Raw genomic sequence first — 16,860 nt, 5'->3', positions numbered from 1 at the left:
ATTCTGTTCTTCGTCATAACCGAAGCAAAATCTGACCTCGCAAACCTGAAAGGTCATTTTATTTCTGCAGTATTCCTTATAAACCAGTTTGTTCAACAAAACTATTTTCCGAGAACCAGTTTTTGTTTACCTCAGTCAGGAAACACTTCGCACGAACAAGACATGATCACGCACATGTGACGAGCGCCTGCACGCTACAACACAGACATAACTTCAGCGAGATACGTCAATCATGGAGAACATGTGTCAACAAGCCCACTGAAAAACTCAAATAGCAATTCTCATGCTATTTCAACTCTGCTTTTCAACAATTATGGAAAGGAAAAAGTGACAACAAGCTCTCCAGCAACATGTCACGGCGCAACAAGCCTCTCCAGTAACATGTTATGGCATATCAACTCTTTCCAGGAACACCTTACAGGATATCAACCTTTTTAGCAACAAACACGACAACCAACTCAAAGATGTTCACCAAACACTGTACACTTCTGGATCTCACGATGACTCACTTCACCTCACCGAAGTTCCCCAGCTAACACGAGTAAGCTGCATCACGCACACTAAGACACTCATTCCTGGACGTTCAGACCTGTAACGACCCACTGAGTACGCTGATCACCCGAACAACATTGACACAGCTCTCTACGGACGGACCAATTTCCTCGCAGACCCACTTGTAACCGTAAGCGTGTAGTTGATGCATTCGCGAACAAACTTCAACCCACCATGCTGACCCTTGCACATGCTTCATAGACTCCGCAACAATACAATCTATGACCGCAACACTCGCACTCATGTTATTCTTGTGACCATTCCACAGTTATACAAGTTTTGAACACATTTCTGTCTGATATCCTTTCATGTAGCAACTCCTTTTTACCTTTATACTTAAAATTCTTTCTCATTCCCTATACAGTGAACGCACACATATGCATGTTTTTTTTTCTCCAATTATCTTTTTTCTCGAGCTTCCAGCTAACAAGGAAGGGAGTATTGTGGGAATTGGAACTCCCGAGCAAATTTGTGACATTTAACTTTGATAACCGGAGAGCGAGATAGCTATGTGACTTCCTGTTTCTCATATTCCTCTCTTTCGCGTTGGACCCTCAAGCAGTCAAGATGTAACGGATACTGCTCTGGTGGCATTGGCCACCAACAGCGCTCCTGACTAACCCGTCAGCCTCTTCTCAATCAAAAGCAACAAACTCGTATTCGTTATTTCCATGGCAGGTGCTCGTCTGAGCTCCAATCCCTCGTCCCCCCTCGCCAATCTTTCACTAGAAACACCCGTCTGGCTGAAACTACTGTCAATAATTTTCCCTACTCTTTATCTGTGCCTAAATCCAAACGTAGATTCCATGAGCAAAGCTTCTTTCTTAGAACTGCACGCCAGTGAAACTCTCTGCCGCTTGCCTGTTTCCCACCTGACTACAACTTGGACGTCTTTAAGTCCAACATAACCAAACTCCTAACAAACCGCCCCCTTAAGTAAGACACGCTATCAAAACCCCCAATACTAATGATTACTACAATACTATCTCATTGATTACTATACACGCAATAACCCTTATCCCTGAGTGGCCTTCGGGCCTTGATAAGTGGTGACTCCCATGTAAAAGAAAAAAAAAAAAATTCTATCTATATCCTTAAAATTTCTCATGTAAATTTATGTAAATAAAGCTGCATTCTTTCGCTGATATATACCGGTATGTTTTCGTCATCATTATGCGACCGTTTGCTTTTCCATCATTCTACCATTCAATACATTTAATGGGGACAGGATCGTCTATAACACAAGCTGACCATCCTGTTCCCCTCTACAAGCGCATCTCCGATCTCGCTCGTTGCACATTTTGTCACTTTCAGACATGATAGAAGGCTCCTATCGCTCTTGGGATTTGTACGCAACTGGCCAACTAGTAGATGGTCTGAAACAAAAAAAAGAAAACCGGTTTTTATCAAATGGAAATGGAATCATGTCTTTTCTAGAGCAATAATTTTATTGCTTCAACCTGTGCAGCACCGGTTATTCCTAAATAGCTACTGTTCTTTTTGGTGGAGATAAGGCTTTTGGACCACCATGCACTTTTTGGTGGAGGTAATGAGACTTTTGGATCACCAAAGAAATAATTTTTCAAAAGACAAGATTTGTGAAAATATTCATAAAAAAATTTATTTTTTTAAAAAAAATCACAAACAATTCCAAAATAATAAAATATTAAGACATACGAGAAATTAGAATTAGATAGTTACAAAAATTTTTTTCCTTCAAAACAAAAGAAACTGATGAATTTCTTCATATCAAACTATAATGATGGTATGGTGTCTGTTTCTTCGTAAACAAAACTTGAAATGGTAAAACGGTTAAAAACCATGAAAGTAAGGAGAGAGTGCTCAATATCAGTGATAGAGCATATTGAGAAACATGTTTAAACTGAAATCTATATATTATTTTCTTTAATCGGTTTAAAACGTATGTGAAAACTTTACCTCACCTGAAAAGAAAACAAATTAAGGGTCACACAAAAAAGAGAAGAGTTTACTGCTCCGATATTCAAAGGCCTTTTTCTACTTTTATTTTTTCACTACTGGCAAAGTAAGGGAGATAAATCATCTCAACTTATTTTGTTATTTTAATTTTGTCCAGAACTGATTGCAAATGAACTTATTGAAAAAAAAAAAAAAAAAAAAAAAAACCCTGCTAATATTATTTCAGTTCTGCTTGAAATATTGTAAAAGGAGACAAAGCAGTTTTTTTTTTTAATAGACTTCGGTTTCTCCAACACCCTCAACGCCTTTCAGTTGATCCGAATCGAGATTGCAGACGATAGATCGATTACCACGTCTACTGGGTTTCAATGTTACCGACTTGACCAGCTTTCCATTTGGCGGAAGGTAACGCTCCCTGCAAAGAAAATACACATCAGTAAATATTAAAGCTGATTTTGGAATTCTCCCCCTGTATCGTGTTTCCCTAACTATACTAACATGCAGAAATTTTAAATGTAAAGTGAACAAACATCTAGCTCCCCAACTCCCTGCATAGTGTTTGTTTCTTAATAAGAGATACACTACAATTCCCTCAGATCATTTCTTCATTAAAAAAAATCTTACCAATTCAAGTAATAAGAACACAAAATAAGAAAAAGGAGGGACGTACCTGATTACTGTCGGGGGCACAATACGTGCCCCTTCAATATTCAAGACGACGTTAGTAAGATTCACAGACAAAGGATTTGTGAAAGAAATGACCATTTCCGCTTCATCAGTTTTTTTCATTTTTTCTGGACACTGAAATCAAAAGAAGCAACAGACAAGTTCATAAAAACATTTAAATAGAGAAAGTTGGTTACGTCTTTGAAACCTTATTTCACAAGTTTAATTTGAAAATTAATGCAGTTAATCCGAATGTTCACTCAATTAAGTACTAATCTCACTTGATTAACTTCAGTGATAAAAAAAAAAAAAAAAAAAAAAAAAATATAATTTGTACAATCACTGACCATTAAGGTCAACGACAACTTGACCTAAGAAGCCATTTGGTTTAAAACGATCATAATCCCACACGGTCATTTCCAAAGTTTTATTCCTAAGATCATCATCTCGGCTGAGGTTCTGGAAGACTAAATTCTGATGCCATTCAGGGTTTAGGGTACAACTAACATATCGGGTACTATCTAGATTTGTCCACTGCTGATTCCTCAGTATCCTTTAGCCATTTGCGATTCCATCGTCACATACCAATAACGTGAGAGCCGCTCATAGCTCCAAGTCGGTTTTGACTGTCACAAGCCATGTCCTCAGTTGACCACCATTTGCGCTATCCTGATAGGTTTGGTGCTATTGCCTTTGAATCTGGTTAGACTAAGGGTGTGCCCAAACCATCAGAGCGTCTACAAGTTGTTTTGCATATACTTTCATTGTTGGCTCCTGACAAAGGAAGGATTGGACCTAGTAATTCACTTCTCTTCATTTGTTCACATTTTTCTCAATAACCACGCTTTGGGTTTGTTGCAATATTTTGGACCTTTTAATGGGATATGATCCCACGCAGTCGGACGATTCTATTTATAAACGATGCTGCTAAGAACTGACGAATCAAATTAATTCACGTTCTGCTACAAACCAATCAGAAACCAGAATTGCTTCATAAATATTAAACCTTTTCTGGAGCAATTTCACATGTTCTTTCCCGGGTTTCGACACGGTAAGAATATTTTGTTCTGTGGAACTGTCTACTACAAACAAGTCACCTACCAGGACTTGTGTGTAACGGCGAACCATCTGAAACTCAAAATGGCTTACACTTCTAGAGGGTTTTTAAAAATTTTGCACAAACATTAGTCATATTGAAAGTAAAAATTTTTGCCTGAATAGATTTTCCAGGATAAGTCTGGTTTCTACCTTAAGGGGAATTCTAGGAGTAAAATTAATAATTTTTTTTTCTTAGACTTTTTTTTTTTTTTTTTTAGTTAAAACAACACTTCGTATCCTTATCTTTATAATTGTTGTTTCATCACATTTCAGCCAACTCATCATTTGTGGCCCCCCCCCTTTTTACATGGTAGTCACCAATTATCAAGGCCCGGAGGCCACTTGGGGATAAGGGTTATTGCGTGTACAGTAATCAACGGGATAATATCGTAGTAATCATTAGTAATGGAGATTTGATAAAGTGTCTTACTTAAGAGGGCAGTTTATCAAGAATTTGTTTATGTTGGACTTGAAGACATCCAAGTTGTAATTAGGTTGGGAAACAGGCAAATGGAAGAGAGTTCTACAGGCGGGCACTTCTAAGAAAGAAGCATTGTTCATGGAATCTACGTTTTGATTTAGGCACAGATAGTGGTGAAAATTATTGATAGTGGTTTCAGCTAGGCGGGTGTTTTTCGTGAAAGATTGGTGAGGGGGGGACCAGAGATTGGAGCTCAGACGAGCACTTGCCATGGAAATAACAATAAAACAAAGACAGGCTCGCAACATTTCTTCTGTGGGAGAGAGGTTGCAGGTAAGAGAAAAGGCCATCCGCCACTAAGCCACAAAATCTATTTTGTACTCTGTCAAAGCAGGATAGGCTGTTTTTAGCAGCTCTTGTCCAGATGTGGCAGCAGTACTCCATCCTTGGACGTAGTTGGCTTTTATATTGATAGAGAATTGCATCAGTAGTGAGATATCTTCTGGAGCAGTAGAAGGATCCTACCATTTTTCTAGCGATCTTGGCAACTTCTTCAGGTGATAGTTGCTGTTGTCTTACAATGTTTTGGTTTGCTTGGATAGGATTGAAGCTGCTATTTCCAGACAATGCTCACCTGAAACCAGAGAGACTGAACACTTCTATCCAGTTGTTTTCTGTTTCAACCCCCCCCCCCCCCCCAAAAAAAAAACCAAATGTAAACAAGTAAAAAGTCTGTCGAAATTCTCTTACCGTAATATCCAATTCTGGCATCTGCAGCTCAAATTTCTCCACAGTCACGAAACATTGTTCCGTTTCAGTTACTTTGCAATTCACAAACGCAGAAAATGCTGCATTGGTGCAAAGATGGTCCTCATATTCTTTAAATTCAACCGGAAGTTGGAATTCAACTTCTGCAAAAAAAAAAAAAAAAATCAGGAAAAAGAAAAGGGAGACTTTTTTCTTACATGTCATATGATAATATCGGACACAAATTAATAGAAAATTGTTTTCTGAGTTCTGTAGTGATGTCCCCAGGGTACATGTGAAATAAACGACTTTGCAAAAGCAATACAACATGCATATAATTATAATAAGCAATTTAATGCAAAAATGTAAATAAAATAATAAAAATAATAATGATAATAATAAAATATTAATAAAAATAATGATAATAAAAATAACAATAAAAATAATGATAATAATGATAATGATAATAATGATAATAATAATAATAAAAATAACAATAATAAAAATAACAATAATAAAATAATAATGATAATAATAATAATGATAATAATAATAATGATAATAAAAATAATGATAATAAAAATAATGATAATAAAAATAATGATAATAAAAATAATGATAATAAAAATAACAATGATAATAATGATAATGATATGATAATAATAATAATAACAATAATAAAATAATAATGATAATAATAATAATGATAATAATAATGATAATAAAAATAATGATAATAATGATAATAAAAATAACAATAAAAATAATAATGATAATAATAATAATGATAATAAAAATAATAATAAAATAATAATGATAATAATAATAATGATAATAATAATGATAATAATAGTAATAATAAAAATAATGATAATAATAATAATGATAATAGTAATAAAAATGATAATAAAATAATGATGATAATTATAAAAATAGTAATAATAAAAAGAATAAAAATAATGATAATAGTAATAATGATAATAAAATAAAATGATGATAATAGTAATAATGATAATAGTAATAATAATTATAAAAATAATAATAGTAATAATAAAAAGAATAAAAATAATGATAATAATAGTAATAATAATTATAATAAAAATGATAATAGTAATAATGATAATAAAATAAAATAAATAATTATAAAAATAATAATAGTAATAATAAAAATAATGATAATAATAGTAATAATAACAACAATAATGATAAAAAAAATGCTGGTCTAAGTGTAAATCATGAGTGAAACGATAAAAGTGGGGCCACCCTAAAGAAAACAACACTACAGCTTTATTTTTAAACTTTTATTGTAAAAAATCAATTCCGGTAACTTGATTATATAGTAGAGCTGACATATACTCAATGTAGCCGCCTTCAGCCTCAATCATCACCTTGATACATGTCCGGAACTGGGAACACGCCTTTTTCATAAACAAGCGCTGGTGGGAGATTGGCGGATGACTGCAATCAGACTGGCTTTGGTGTTATGGGAGGTCATGTTGGTGATATTCTTGAAGTATGATCAAACAAAGTAGTCCAGCGGGTTCAGGTCGGAGGAGGAGTGGGGGGGGACACAGAGAGAGAAGGGTATAAAGTTGTAGCACTCTTTTTAAAGCAAAGTCTGGGTTTCTTCGGACTTGTAGGCCAGTGCCGAGTTCTGCCGTCAGACCCAGGGTCTACCAGCAGCCACCTGATTCAATGAAAATACAAAGAAAAGGTTTTTCTTTTCATGAACCTCGAACATCGACCGTAGCATTTAACATGTATTTACATTTGTCCTAAAACAAGTCGGACATTACATCGGTTGAAATGTGAAAATAACACTCAACATGAGAACAGTAGTCCGAATAATCTATGAAGTTTAATTGGCATTAACGACCACCCAACACCATCAAGATGCCCACTAACTACCACTGACCCTCACTCACTCGATGTCGACGCCTCCGTTCAGTCTTGAAAGACAAAGGATACCCCCGTAGGATCAGCTGTGCATGTAATTGTGAGGCAAGGGTTGCGCAATCTCCAACCACACCTCTCCTGAAATGGCACTGTTTAAGTCCAATGGCAGGGAGAAGTCCAGGACAACTGGAAACAATGCCGAGATAAGCGGAGAGCACATACAACACCTGGATGTCACAAATGATCACCCATATGGTACTGGCCAGGTTCATCGTTGCTTAACTTCGGTGATCTGAGAGGAACCGGTGTGTCAAACGTGATTATGCTGTACACCCACTACCACAGAGATGACCCATCCACTATCATCAAAATGACTCAACCCTCTACCATCAAGACGCCCACCCACTAGCATTTATATGAACAAACAAATGAGACATTTTTCGATCCTAGCCACAACGACAAACAAATAAAAAGTCTGACTTACCTTTTTTCGGTAGAAGTTTAACTACCTCTTCTTTTGCCGTGACTTTCTGTTTTGAAATTCCCGTATAGAAAGCCGACATCAGGGTCATTTTCACCTTGATCGTTCTGGTTGCTTCAGAGTAGGATTTCATCTTCACTTTCAGATCAAATCTCTCTCCGACTTCTGCTTTCTTAGGATGCACAAATGTAAAGACAACATCCTTAACAATATCCTGGTCGTAGATGTCTTCTTTCGCTCGAGAGCTGAATCGGTTCACAAATTCTACAACTTCTCTTTCTTTCTCAGACCCTGCAAAGTGTGTTTACAAAATTGAATTAAAAATAACAAAAATATGTATTTTTTTTTTTTATAAGTCAACTTAATTAACAATTTGATTATCACAAATTCAGGAAATGCCGATTGACCTTAGTCTTGAAAAAAAATCAAGACTGTAGGTAGAAGGAAAACAGTGAATAGGAAAAGAGTCCCACAATAAGAAGCTGTATTATAATGAAGTTTCCAAAACATCAAATTGATGAAGACCAATAGACCAACGAGTCAAACAAGCTGGAACAAAAGAAGCAGGGAACAGATCAGACATTTATGTAGTAAATGTATTCATGTCTGTTTCTACTTTAGATGTATCATTTGGTGGCAGGGTACATACACACACACACACACACAAATATATATATATATATATATATATATATATATTTGTGTGAGTATGTATGTATAAGTGTATTTTATGTATGCATGAATGTTTGTATATGTATATATATATATATATATATATATATATATATATGTATGTATGTATGTATGTGTATCTATATATCTGTGTGTATGTTTGTATATGGATGTATTTGTATATGTGTATATATGTATATGTATGTATATGCTTATATATTTCTGAACTATTAAAATAGGCTGTCTCGTATATGATTGTTGTAACAATATATATATGCCAGATGAGAAGAACAGTCTGTAGTATCCAAACAATACGAATAATCAATCCTCATCTCAAAAAAAAACAGTAAATTAAAATCCAAATAATTTTCTAACAGAAAAACATCTAAAATCATATGGAGATCCCCAACCTGGGGGTCATGCCACTTCAAAAACATGATGAACTATTTCAGAAACTAAGTTAAATAAAATTAAAAAATGGAAACACGCATACCTTCAGGATACTTGTACAGATGAGTAATATCGTTACGTTTGTCACTTCCAACTGCTTTGGTGCTGATAAACTTGCCGACAGCATTTTTCACAATATCCATGATACCCATATCATTATCTTCGTTTTGCTAAAATTAAGACAAGAAATTTACATGAAAATAAGTATATATATATATATATATATACATACATATATACATATATATCCACACATGATGATTGCAACGTCCTGCCAGACGAGTGCCACTCCCTCAGACATTTAAAATCCATGAGCCCAAATGCCTGAGGGAGTATCTATACAAATATGATGTTACAGAGTCTAAGCTTTGTACGACAGCTAAGTCTCTCTCTCGGTTCAAAATGTTAAGATCCAGCAACAAGCAAGAGCAAGATAGCCAGCAACAAATTAAACTGCAGACCAGCTTAATGCGGGTAATGGTCTTCCGCTTTATGGTTTTTTAAAATCAGAGATTTGCTTCTCCTAGAAAGGTTGCCTTCACCACGGCTTACGGGAGCCCTCTCCACCCCAATACACATACACAAATATACACAGTGCTAGTTGGCCGTTGACCCAGAAAAAAAGAGTTCATTCGCCCTTTGGAAGGTCTTGTTTTTAATCCACACACACACATATATATATGTGTGTGTGTGCGTGTGTTTTTCTTAGAAAGCAGCCCATTTTTTTATTTATTATTTTTTAAAAACAGTAATCTACGGACACACGTGTTTCGGAGCCCTACTCCTCATCAGCGTAGCTTGACAGTTGGTAGGATTCGAAGCTTGGACCTTATGTATTTCAGTCCAGCACCCTAATCCATTCCGCTATGATGCCATAGACAATTTACTGCTTCGTTTTTCTTGTTCATCGTAGCAAATATTTTGACAGCCACTCCCAATACCAAAATTGGGTGTCTATTCCGACAGCCGTTCTTAACATGAGGTTGAGGAGGGGGGGGGATCTATTCCAAAAGCCTTTCTTAACATGAAGAGCAACAACAACAACCATACTTAAAATTTTTCTACGAGAGGGGAAACACCGGTTAACGGGTCCTGCTAGTATATATATATATATATATATATATATTGCGCATAACTAAAATAAAAAGACAACATCTTGAAGTTTACAATGTAGACCTTTTGTCATTTGTACATGCTCTGTAAGGTTGGTATAAATAAAATATAATTGAATAAGAATATTTTCCCATAATTATAAATAATTATTTTTTTTATAGCTACAGAATCAGTGTTTCATCCTTTCGGAATCATCAGTGTAGGAAGTCACAATCTCACACGTAGGCTAACTGATCGACTTATATCACAGACAGTGCTCAAGTTTTCAGAATCTTTCTTCTTAAAGGAGCAGAAATAATTATAATTATAACTAATTATTTTATGTCTACATACAGTAGTGCTTCATCCTTTCGGAATCATCAGTGCAGGAAGTCACAGTTGCCGCTGGTTGTGGGATGTCCCAATATTAAAGCCAAAACTTACCATAAACTGTTGACTGGTACAAGCATTTATAGAAATAGCAGTAAATGTTTCATATGAACTCATACTATACTTCAATATCTTTATTTGATAAAGCTCTTAAGATTGCTAATATAACTTGTTTAGAAGTTGACATTATAAGACTAGCTATAAGAATATTAATTTTGTAAAACAATAAAGTATGGAGTAAAAAGAATTGAAAAGCTAATTTCGACATCACTATGGGCTCTTCAGATTCAGCCGACTAACTGATTTCATTGGGTTTGATATCTGGAGTGAAACATAAGGATATTCGTAGCCTCTCGGGGGAACGATACAAAACATGAAACGTAAAAAGTAAGTAAGAAACTGGAGCAAGAAATATTTATAGATATCAATTACGGTTAATTTTTTTAATTGTTAAGTTTAGAAACCTAGACATTTTGATCACCCTAAAACAAACATATGAAAAGCGATAATGTTATAAAAATGTTGATATCATAGTTTGATTGCACCATGAAGGAAAATTGTGCGAAAATATCAAAATTATGAATTCAAAAGATTCTTTTATTAAATAATTACAATCCAGTAGACACGGTCACCATTGACTTCAGCAAAAATAAATGGGATATCGTAGAGAAGATAGACGTGGCCTTCTTTGATGGCGGTTAATGGGGCTGGTCCACAACGCATGATACCTGAACAAATAAAATAAAATAAAATAAAATAAAAAATAAACAAAACAAATAAAATAAAATAAAAAAACAAAACAAGTAAAATAAAATAAAAAATAAACAAAACAAGTAAAATAAAATAAAAAATAAACAAAACAAGTAAAATAAAATAAAAATAAACAAAACAAATAAAATAAAATAAAAATAAAAATAAATAAATGTTTAATTTTATTGAAGTTTCTTATTTGATTTAAATTTGAAAAAATTAATCAAATTATTTTTTTTAATAAAACTAGAATGATTTGTGATAAATGAAAGTAAAACTGAATGAAGGATAAAAAAAAATAAAGAAAAAGTAAAAACAAAGAATAAACAAGAAATAATTAAAAGTAAATAAATTAATAAAATAATGAATAAAAAATGAAAAGAAAAGAATTTTATTGAAGTTTCTTATTTCATTTAAATTTGAATAAAATTAATCAAATTATTTTTTATGAAAAAAAAAAAACTAGAGTGATTTTGTGAAAGTAAAAATGAATGAAGAACAATAACTAAAAAAAGAATAAACAAAAAATAATTAAAAGTAAATAAATTAATAAAAAAATGAATAAAAGAAAATAATTAAAAGAAAAAGGTAAGAAAGAAAGAATAAAAAAAGGAATGAAAAAGGAAAGAAAAATGACAAATGAAAGAAAATGAAAAAAATGAAAGAATAAAAAAAGGAAAATATGAATAAAAGACAAAGAACTCAGAAAAAGAAAATGAAGAAAAGCAAAGACAGAAACAGAAATGAAGAAAAAATGAATTAATAAAAAATAATGAAAGAAATAATTAAAAAGTACATAAAAAAGAATGAAAGTAAAATTCCAAGTTAACATTTAAAAAAAAAAAAACTGTTCTTTCTTAATTGCAATGTTTTTCAAAACGTAACCACCCACCTCCACTAGTTTCCTGGGGGGTCGCATCATGTGCCTGCCATCCATCATAACCAGCCGGCAAATCGGGACGTTTCAACCAGGATTCGTTCCATACATGGAAATTCCTATGAGAAATAAAAAAAGAAAGTTGCGAACATAAGTTCAGGTTAATCTGATGCTATTCTTACATACTTCCCACTGCACAATTTTCGAGTTTTTGTCTAGAATCCATTCTATATTAAAAACAAAAAATAAAGACAAATTTCAAAAGTCCCAATTACTGAGTTATCTCCCTTTCTTTTTTTAAAATTGGTTTTAAAATGGAGGACAAATTAGATGGGAATTAAAATGGAAAGGGGGGAAAAATGATAGTATCAAGACGTCTTCTTGTCGATAAAATGCACGAAAGTCCTTCTTTCCTTTCTTTCCTCAACTTGCAATAAATCCTTGTGTATTCAATATTGTTTTCCAATATTCTCGTTCTAAGCTGTCCAGCAAAAAACAAAATTCAACTATCCTGCTTTAGAATTCATCCCATTAAACAGTTACCAATTGTGCACTTATGCAAATTAATGGCATACGTTCACCAATGGGCGACCTACAAAATTATGCTTGTCTTTTCTTTTCAACATTTTCTGTCATCATTTTACACGCTAAGCAAACACGAGGTAGTTTCTATTACATCCTTTTTTGTCTATTGGATATGTAAGTAACAATACACATGAAAAAATTGAAATGCCTTCAAATGTCTCAATAATGACAAAAATATAGAAAGAGCTTGAGAAGCTAAACAAGAATCATTTAAAAATTTTTTTAAATCCAATTAAAATTAACAATTTTTTAAAATCCAATTAAAATTAACAATTTTTTAAAATCCAATTAAAATTAATATTTTTAAAAAATCCAATTAAAATTAATATTTTTAAAAAATCCAATTAAAATTAATATTTTTAAAAAATCCAATTAAAATTAATATTTTTAAAAAATCCAATTAAAATTAATATTTTTAAAAAATCCAATTAAAATTAATATTTTTAAAAAATCCAATTAAAATTAACATTTTTTTAAAATCCAATTAAAATTAAATTTTTTTTTTTAAATCTAATTAAAATTAAAAAGATGTTTAAATCCAATTAAAATTATTAACATTTTTAAAAAATCCAATTAAAATTATTAACATTTTAAAAAAATCCAATTAAAATTATTAACATTTTTAAAAAATCCAATTAAAATTATTAACATTTTAAAAAAATCCAATTAAAATTATTAACATTTTTAAAAAATCCAATTAAAATTAACATTTTTAAAAAATCCAATTAAAATTAACATTTTTAAAAAATCCAATTAAGATTATTAACATTAAGATTAAAAATTTTTTTAAATCCAATTAAAATTAAAATTTTTTTTTAAATCCAATTAAAATTATGGAAGTCATGTGACTATTTTTGTGCCTTGTATGTTTGGATATTTTTCCCCTTTTAAGACCATATGCGTTTTTTCACATTTTTTACACTATTTCAGTAAATATGTTAAACACAAGATTAAGCAATTTGTCACCGTGCAAAGGGAGACAACTCTCATTTATAAAGAGATTCGTTCATTTTTTTTCATCTCATAGTTTAGGATGCGATATATTTTTTTTTTTTTTTTTTTTTTTAAATCAAAACATTCAAAAAAGAAAGCTGCAACAAATTTTTTTAATGTAACATTGATAAAATGTAGTCTTTTTTTATTACATAGGTATCACAACTTATCAAGGCCAAGAGGCCACTCGGGAATAAGGGTTAAAGAGTGTACAGTAGAAATTGGACAATATAGTAATCATTAGTAATGGAAATTTGGTAAATTTGTTAACTTATATGGAACGGTTCATCAAAAACTTGTTTATGTTAGACTTGAACACAACCATATTGTAGTCAGCTGAAAAGCAGGAAAACGGAAGACAATTCCATAGGCGTGCAGTTCTAAGAAAAAAGCTTTGCTCATGGAATTTACATTTAGGTTTAGGCACAGATAAAGAGTGGGGGAAATTAGTGATAGTGTTTTCTACTAAACGAGTATTTCTTGTGAAAGTTTGGCAAGGGGGGACCATAGATTGAAGCTTAGTCGAACACTTGCCATGAAAATAACGATAAAGCAGAGACAAACGCGCAACATCTTTTCTGTGAGAAAGAGGTTGCAGGGAAGAGAAAAGGACATCCCCTACAAGGCTACGAAGTCTATTTTGAACTCTATCAAGGCCAGATAAGTTCTTTATTATTTAGAGAAAACTAACAAATCCGCATCATTTTCATTAGATGGAAACATTTAAAAAAGAACTTTGACAACTGTTTTTTTTTTCTATATTAAATAAATAAATGTTATGGCAAGGTTTTTAACCTTTAAAAACTACCAAGAATGAAACAAGGAAGAAACCTTTGAATCCGCGGAGACTTTTTTTTTTTTTTTTTTTTTTACTACAACAAAGCTTATAATATTAATAACACAAACATCTACTTTTTAACGTAAAAAAAATTAAAATGCCACGATAATTGTAAGCGGCAGCAACTTTTTTCTACAGTTTTTATAACTTAAGAGATTAAATGCTACAATGGGAAATTATATATTCTTTTAAAACAAAACTTTTTAATAAAACCAAAAGCTCATAATATTAACACCAACATCTAGTTTTTTTAACATAAATAAGAAATCACAGTTTTTGTTCAATATAAATTAACTATTTTTTGTAACGTTAAAAAGTAGATATTGGTGTTATTAATATCATAAGCTTTGTTACAGGAAAAAAAAAGTCTCAGTAGCTTTAAAAGTTTCATCCTTGCTTTATTAAAGAGTTTCATTCTGGGTATTTTTGAAAGGTTAAAAAAACTAATTTCTTAATAACCTTACCATAACATTTACTTTATAATTAAGAAAAAAAAGTTGCGCAAAAAGACTACATTTTGTATTATTAATGTTACATTAAAAAAAATTTGTCACATCTTTTTTTTTTTAATGTTTCGATTTAAAAACATATGTCCTAAATTATGAGATGAAAAAAAATGAACGAATCTCTTAATAAATCCTGTATCTCTATAAGGCCACCATTCGCCCATGTATGGAGTATTGTCACATCTGGGCTGGTGCGTCTACTACTAGTCTCTCGCTCCTAGACAAGGTTAAAAAAAAAGTCGCCAATCTGATAGGCCCTGAACTGGCATCTAAGCTTCAGCCTCTGCCCCATCGACGAAACGTTGCATCCCTCTGCTTGTTCTACAAGTATTTTGATGGCGAATGTTCTGACGAACTGCAAACACTTGTGCCCCCACGATGCAGACACCCTCGACAAACCCGACAGGCAGCTAAATCCCACCCCCACACAGTAGAGATCCCTAGATGCAAAAGATCCTTCTACTCCAGTAGTTTCTTCCCCAGAACCGCTAGACTCTGGAATTCCATTCCAGGATCATGCTTCCCTAACTGTACTGACATGCAGAAGTTCAAGTGCAACGTGAACAGACATCTTGCTGCCCAAATCCCTACATAGTGCCCCCATAGTTGCTGACCCTGATAGTAGCCCCCTACACCTGAGTGGCAATGTGCCTTGTTTGGGGTGAAAATGTAATAAAAAAATAATAAAAAAAAATAAATGAGAGTTATCTCCCACTGCACAGTGATAAATTGTAAAACAGCGCTGAAATTTGCCATATCAATGTATTTTTGTGCAAGGAATCAGAATATGCTACTGAAAATCTCCAGAAATTAATAGTTTCCAAATAATCTGTAGTAAATGCACATAAATATGCTACGATTGCTTAAAAATGCCATGTATTCATTAAAAGAAAAGACGTTAATGGACTCAAAGCTTAGTTGTAATGCATTTTATGTGCCAAAAAAACTGAAATTTAAATCTAGGACTATTTAGAAATGAATATATTGCAATATTTCTTTGGTATTATTGTAAATTAATACCTTCCGTTAACCCCCCCCCTACTATGTGATTCTACCTTTGTAGACAGTTACATGTGAACACCTTGAAAAGCATTAATAAAAGATAAACAGAAATTATTTCAGAATTTAATGTAAAATGATTCCCTATTTTGAGTCATTACAGCGTTTTAAGTCAGTTAATTCATTTTTTTTTTCTATGGGGGATAAAACCTGGGCATTTTTTTTTCCCTAAAAGATGATTATTTGTAGTTTTAATTATGAGAGGGTGAGGAGGTTGCCACTTTGACTTGACTATCATTAGATAGGGCTAAGGAAAATTATATGTGCACATCCTGAAGACTGGATAGACACAAAACAAAAACAATTTTAGAATTTAGAGGAGGGGTTCACATAAATTTGATGTAAAACAATCTATCACTTAAAGACCATTCTAGCGTTTTAGGGCAGTTGACCAATTTATTTTTTATGAAAAATAAATCATGTGCACTTTTCTTTTTACAGTTATATGTAGCTTATGGAGGAATTTCGTTTGGTGGGGAGCTTGCCAGTCAGACGAAGCTTTTGTTGCAGTATTTTTGATACATAATAGGGGTACGGTCCCTCACAGTTGGGAGATTTTATTTATAAACAATGCTGCTGGAAACTGACAAATCAAATTAATTCACGTTCTGCTACGGACCAATCAGAAACCAGAATTGCTCCATAAAAATTAAACTTTTTTCTTTAGCAACCTCGCACGTGTTTCCTTCGTGTCAACACGGTAAGAATCTTTTGCTCTGCGGCTTCCAACTCAAGAATTGTCTACTGAGAACTAGTCACCTCCAGGACATGTATAGAACAACTAACCATTGGAAACGGTTCTGACACTAAACATGGCTTACAACTGTCAGGACTAAAGAAGGTTTTAGG

The 16,860-nt window shown here is 32.7% G+C and overlaps 1 protein-coding gene across 1 annotated transcript in view; it reads right to left on the bottom strand.

Moving 5' to 3' along the window:
* Positions 1–2,147: 2,147 nt before the first annotated feature.
* LOC145254616 (protein-glutamine gamma-glutamyltransferase K-like) overlaps positions 2,148–16,860 on the bottom strand; it is a gene marked incomplete at its 5' end in the record, with an annotated part of 58,167 nt that continues 43,454 nt past the window's right edge. Inside the window, 7 exons of the mRNA XM_080113227.1 lie at positions 2,148–2,905; positions 3,161–3,291; positions 5,426–5,586; positions 7,803–8,090; positions 8,965–9,091; positions 11,016–11,131; positions 12,046–12,149. Coding sequence (XP_079969353.1) covers positions 2,761–2,905; positions 3,161–3,291; positions 5,426–5,586; positions 7,803–8,090; positions 8,965–9,091; positions 11,016–11,131; positions 12,046–12,149 — 1,072 coding nt within the window. The remainder of the gene's footprint in view (positions 2,906–3,160; positions 3,292–5,425; positions 5,587–7,802; positions 8,091–8,964; positions 9,092–11,015; positions 11,132–12,045; positions 12,150–16,860) is intronic.

This window comes from Euprymna scolopes, chromosome 30 (assembly GCF_053919585.1).
Source record: "Euprymna scolopes isolate OS-2025 chromosome 30, ASM5391958v1, whole genome shotgun sequence".
NCBI classification, from domain to species: Eukaryota; Metazoa; Mollusca; class Cephalopoda; order Sepiida; family Sepiolidae; genus Euprymna; species Euprymna scolopes.
This window is presented reverse-complemented; position numbering and strand designations above follow the sequence as displayed.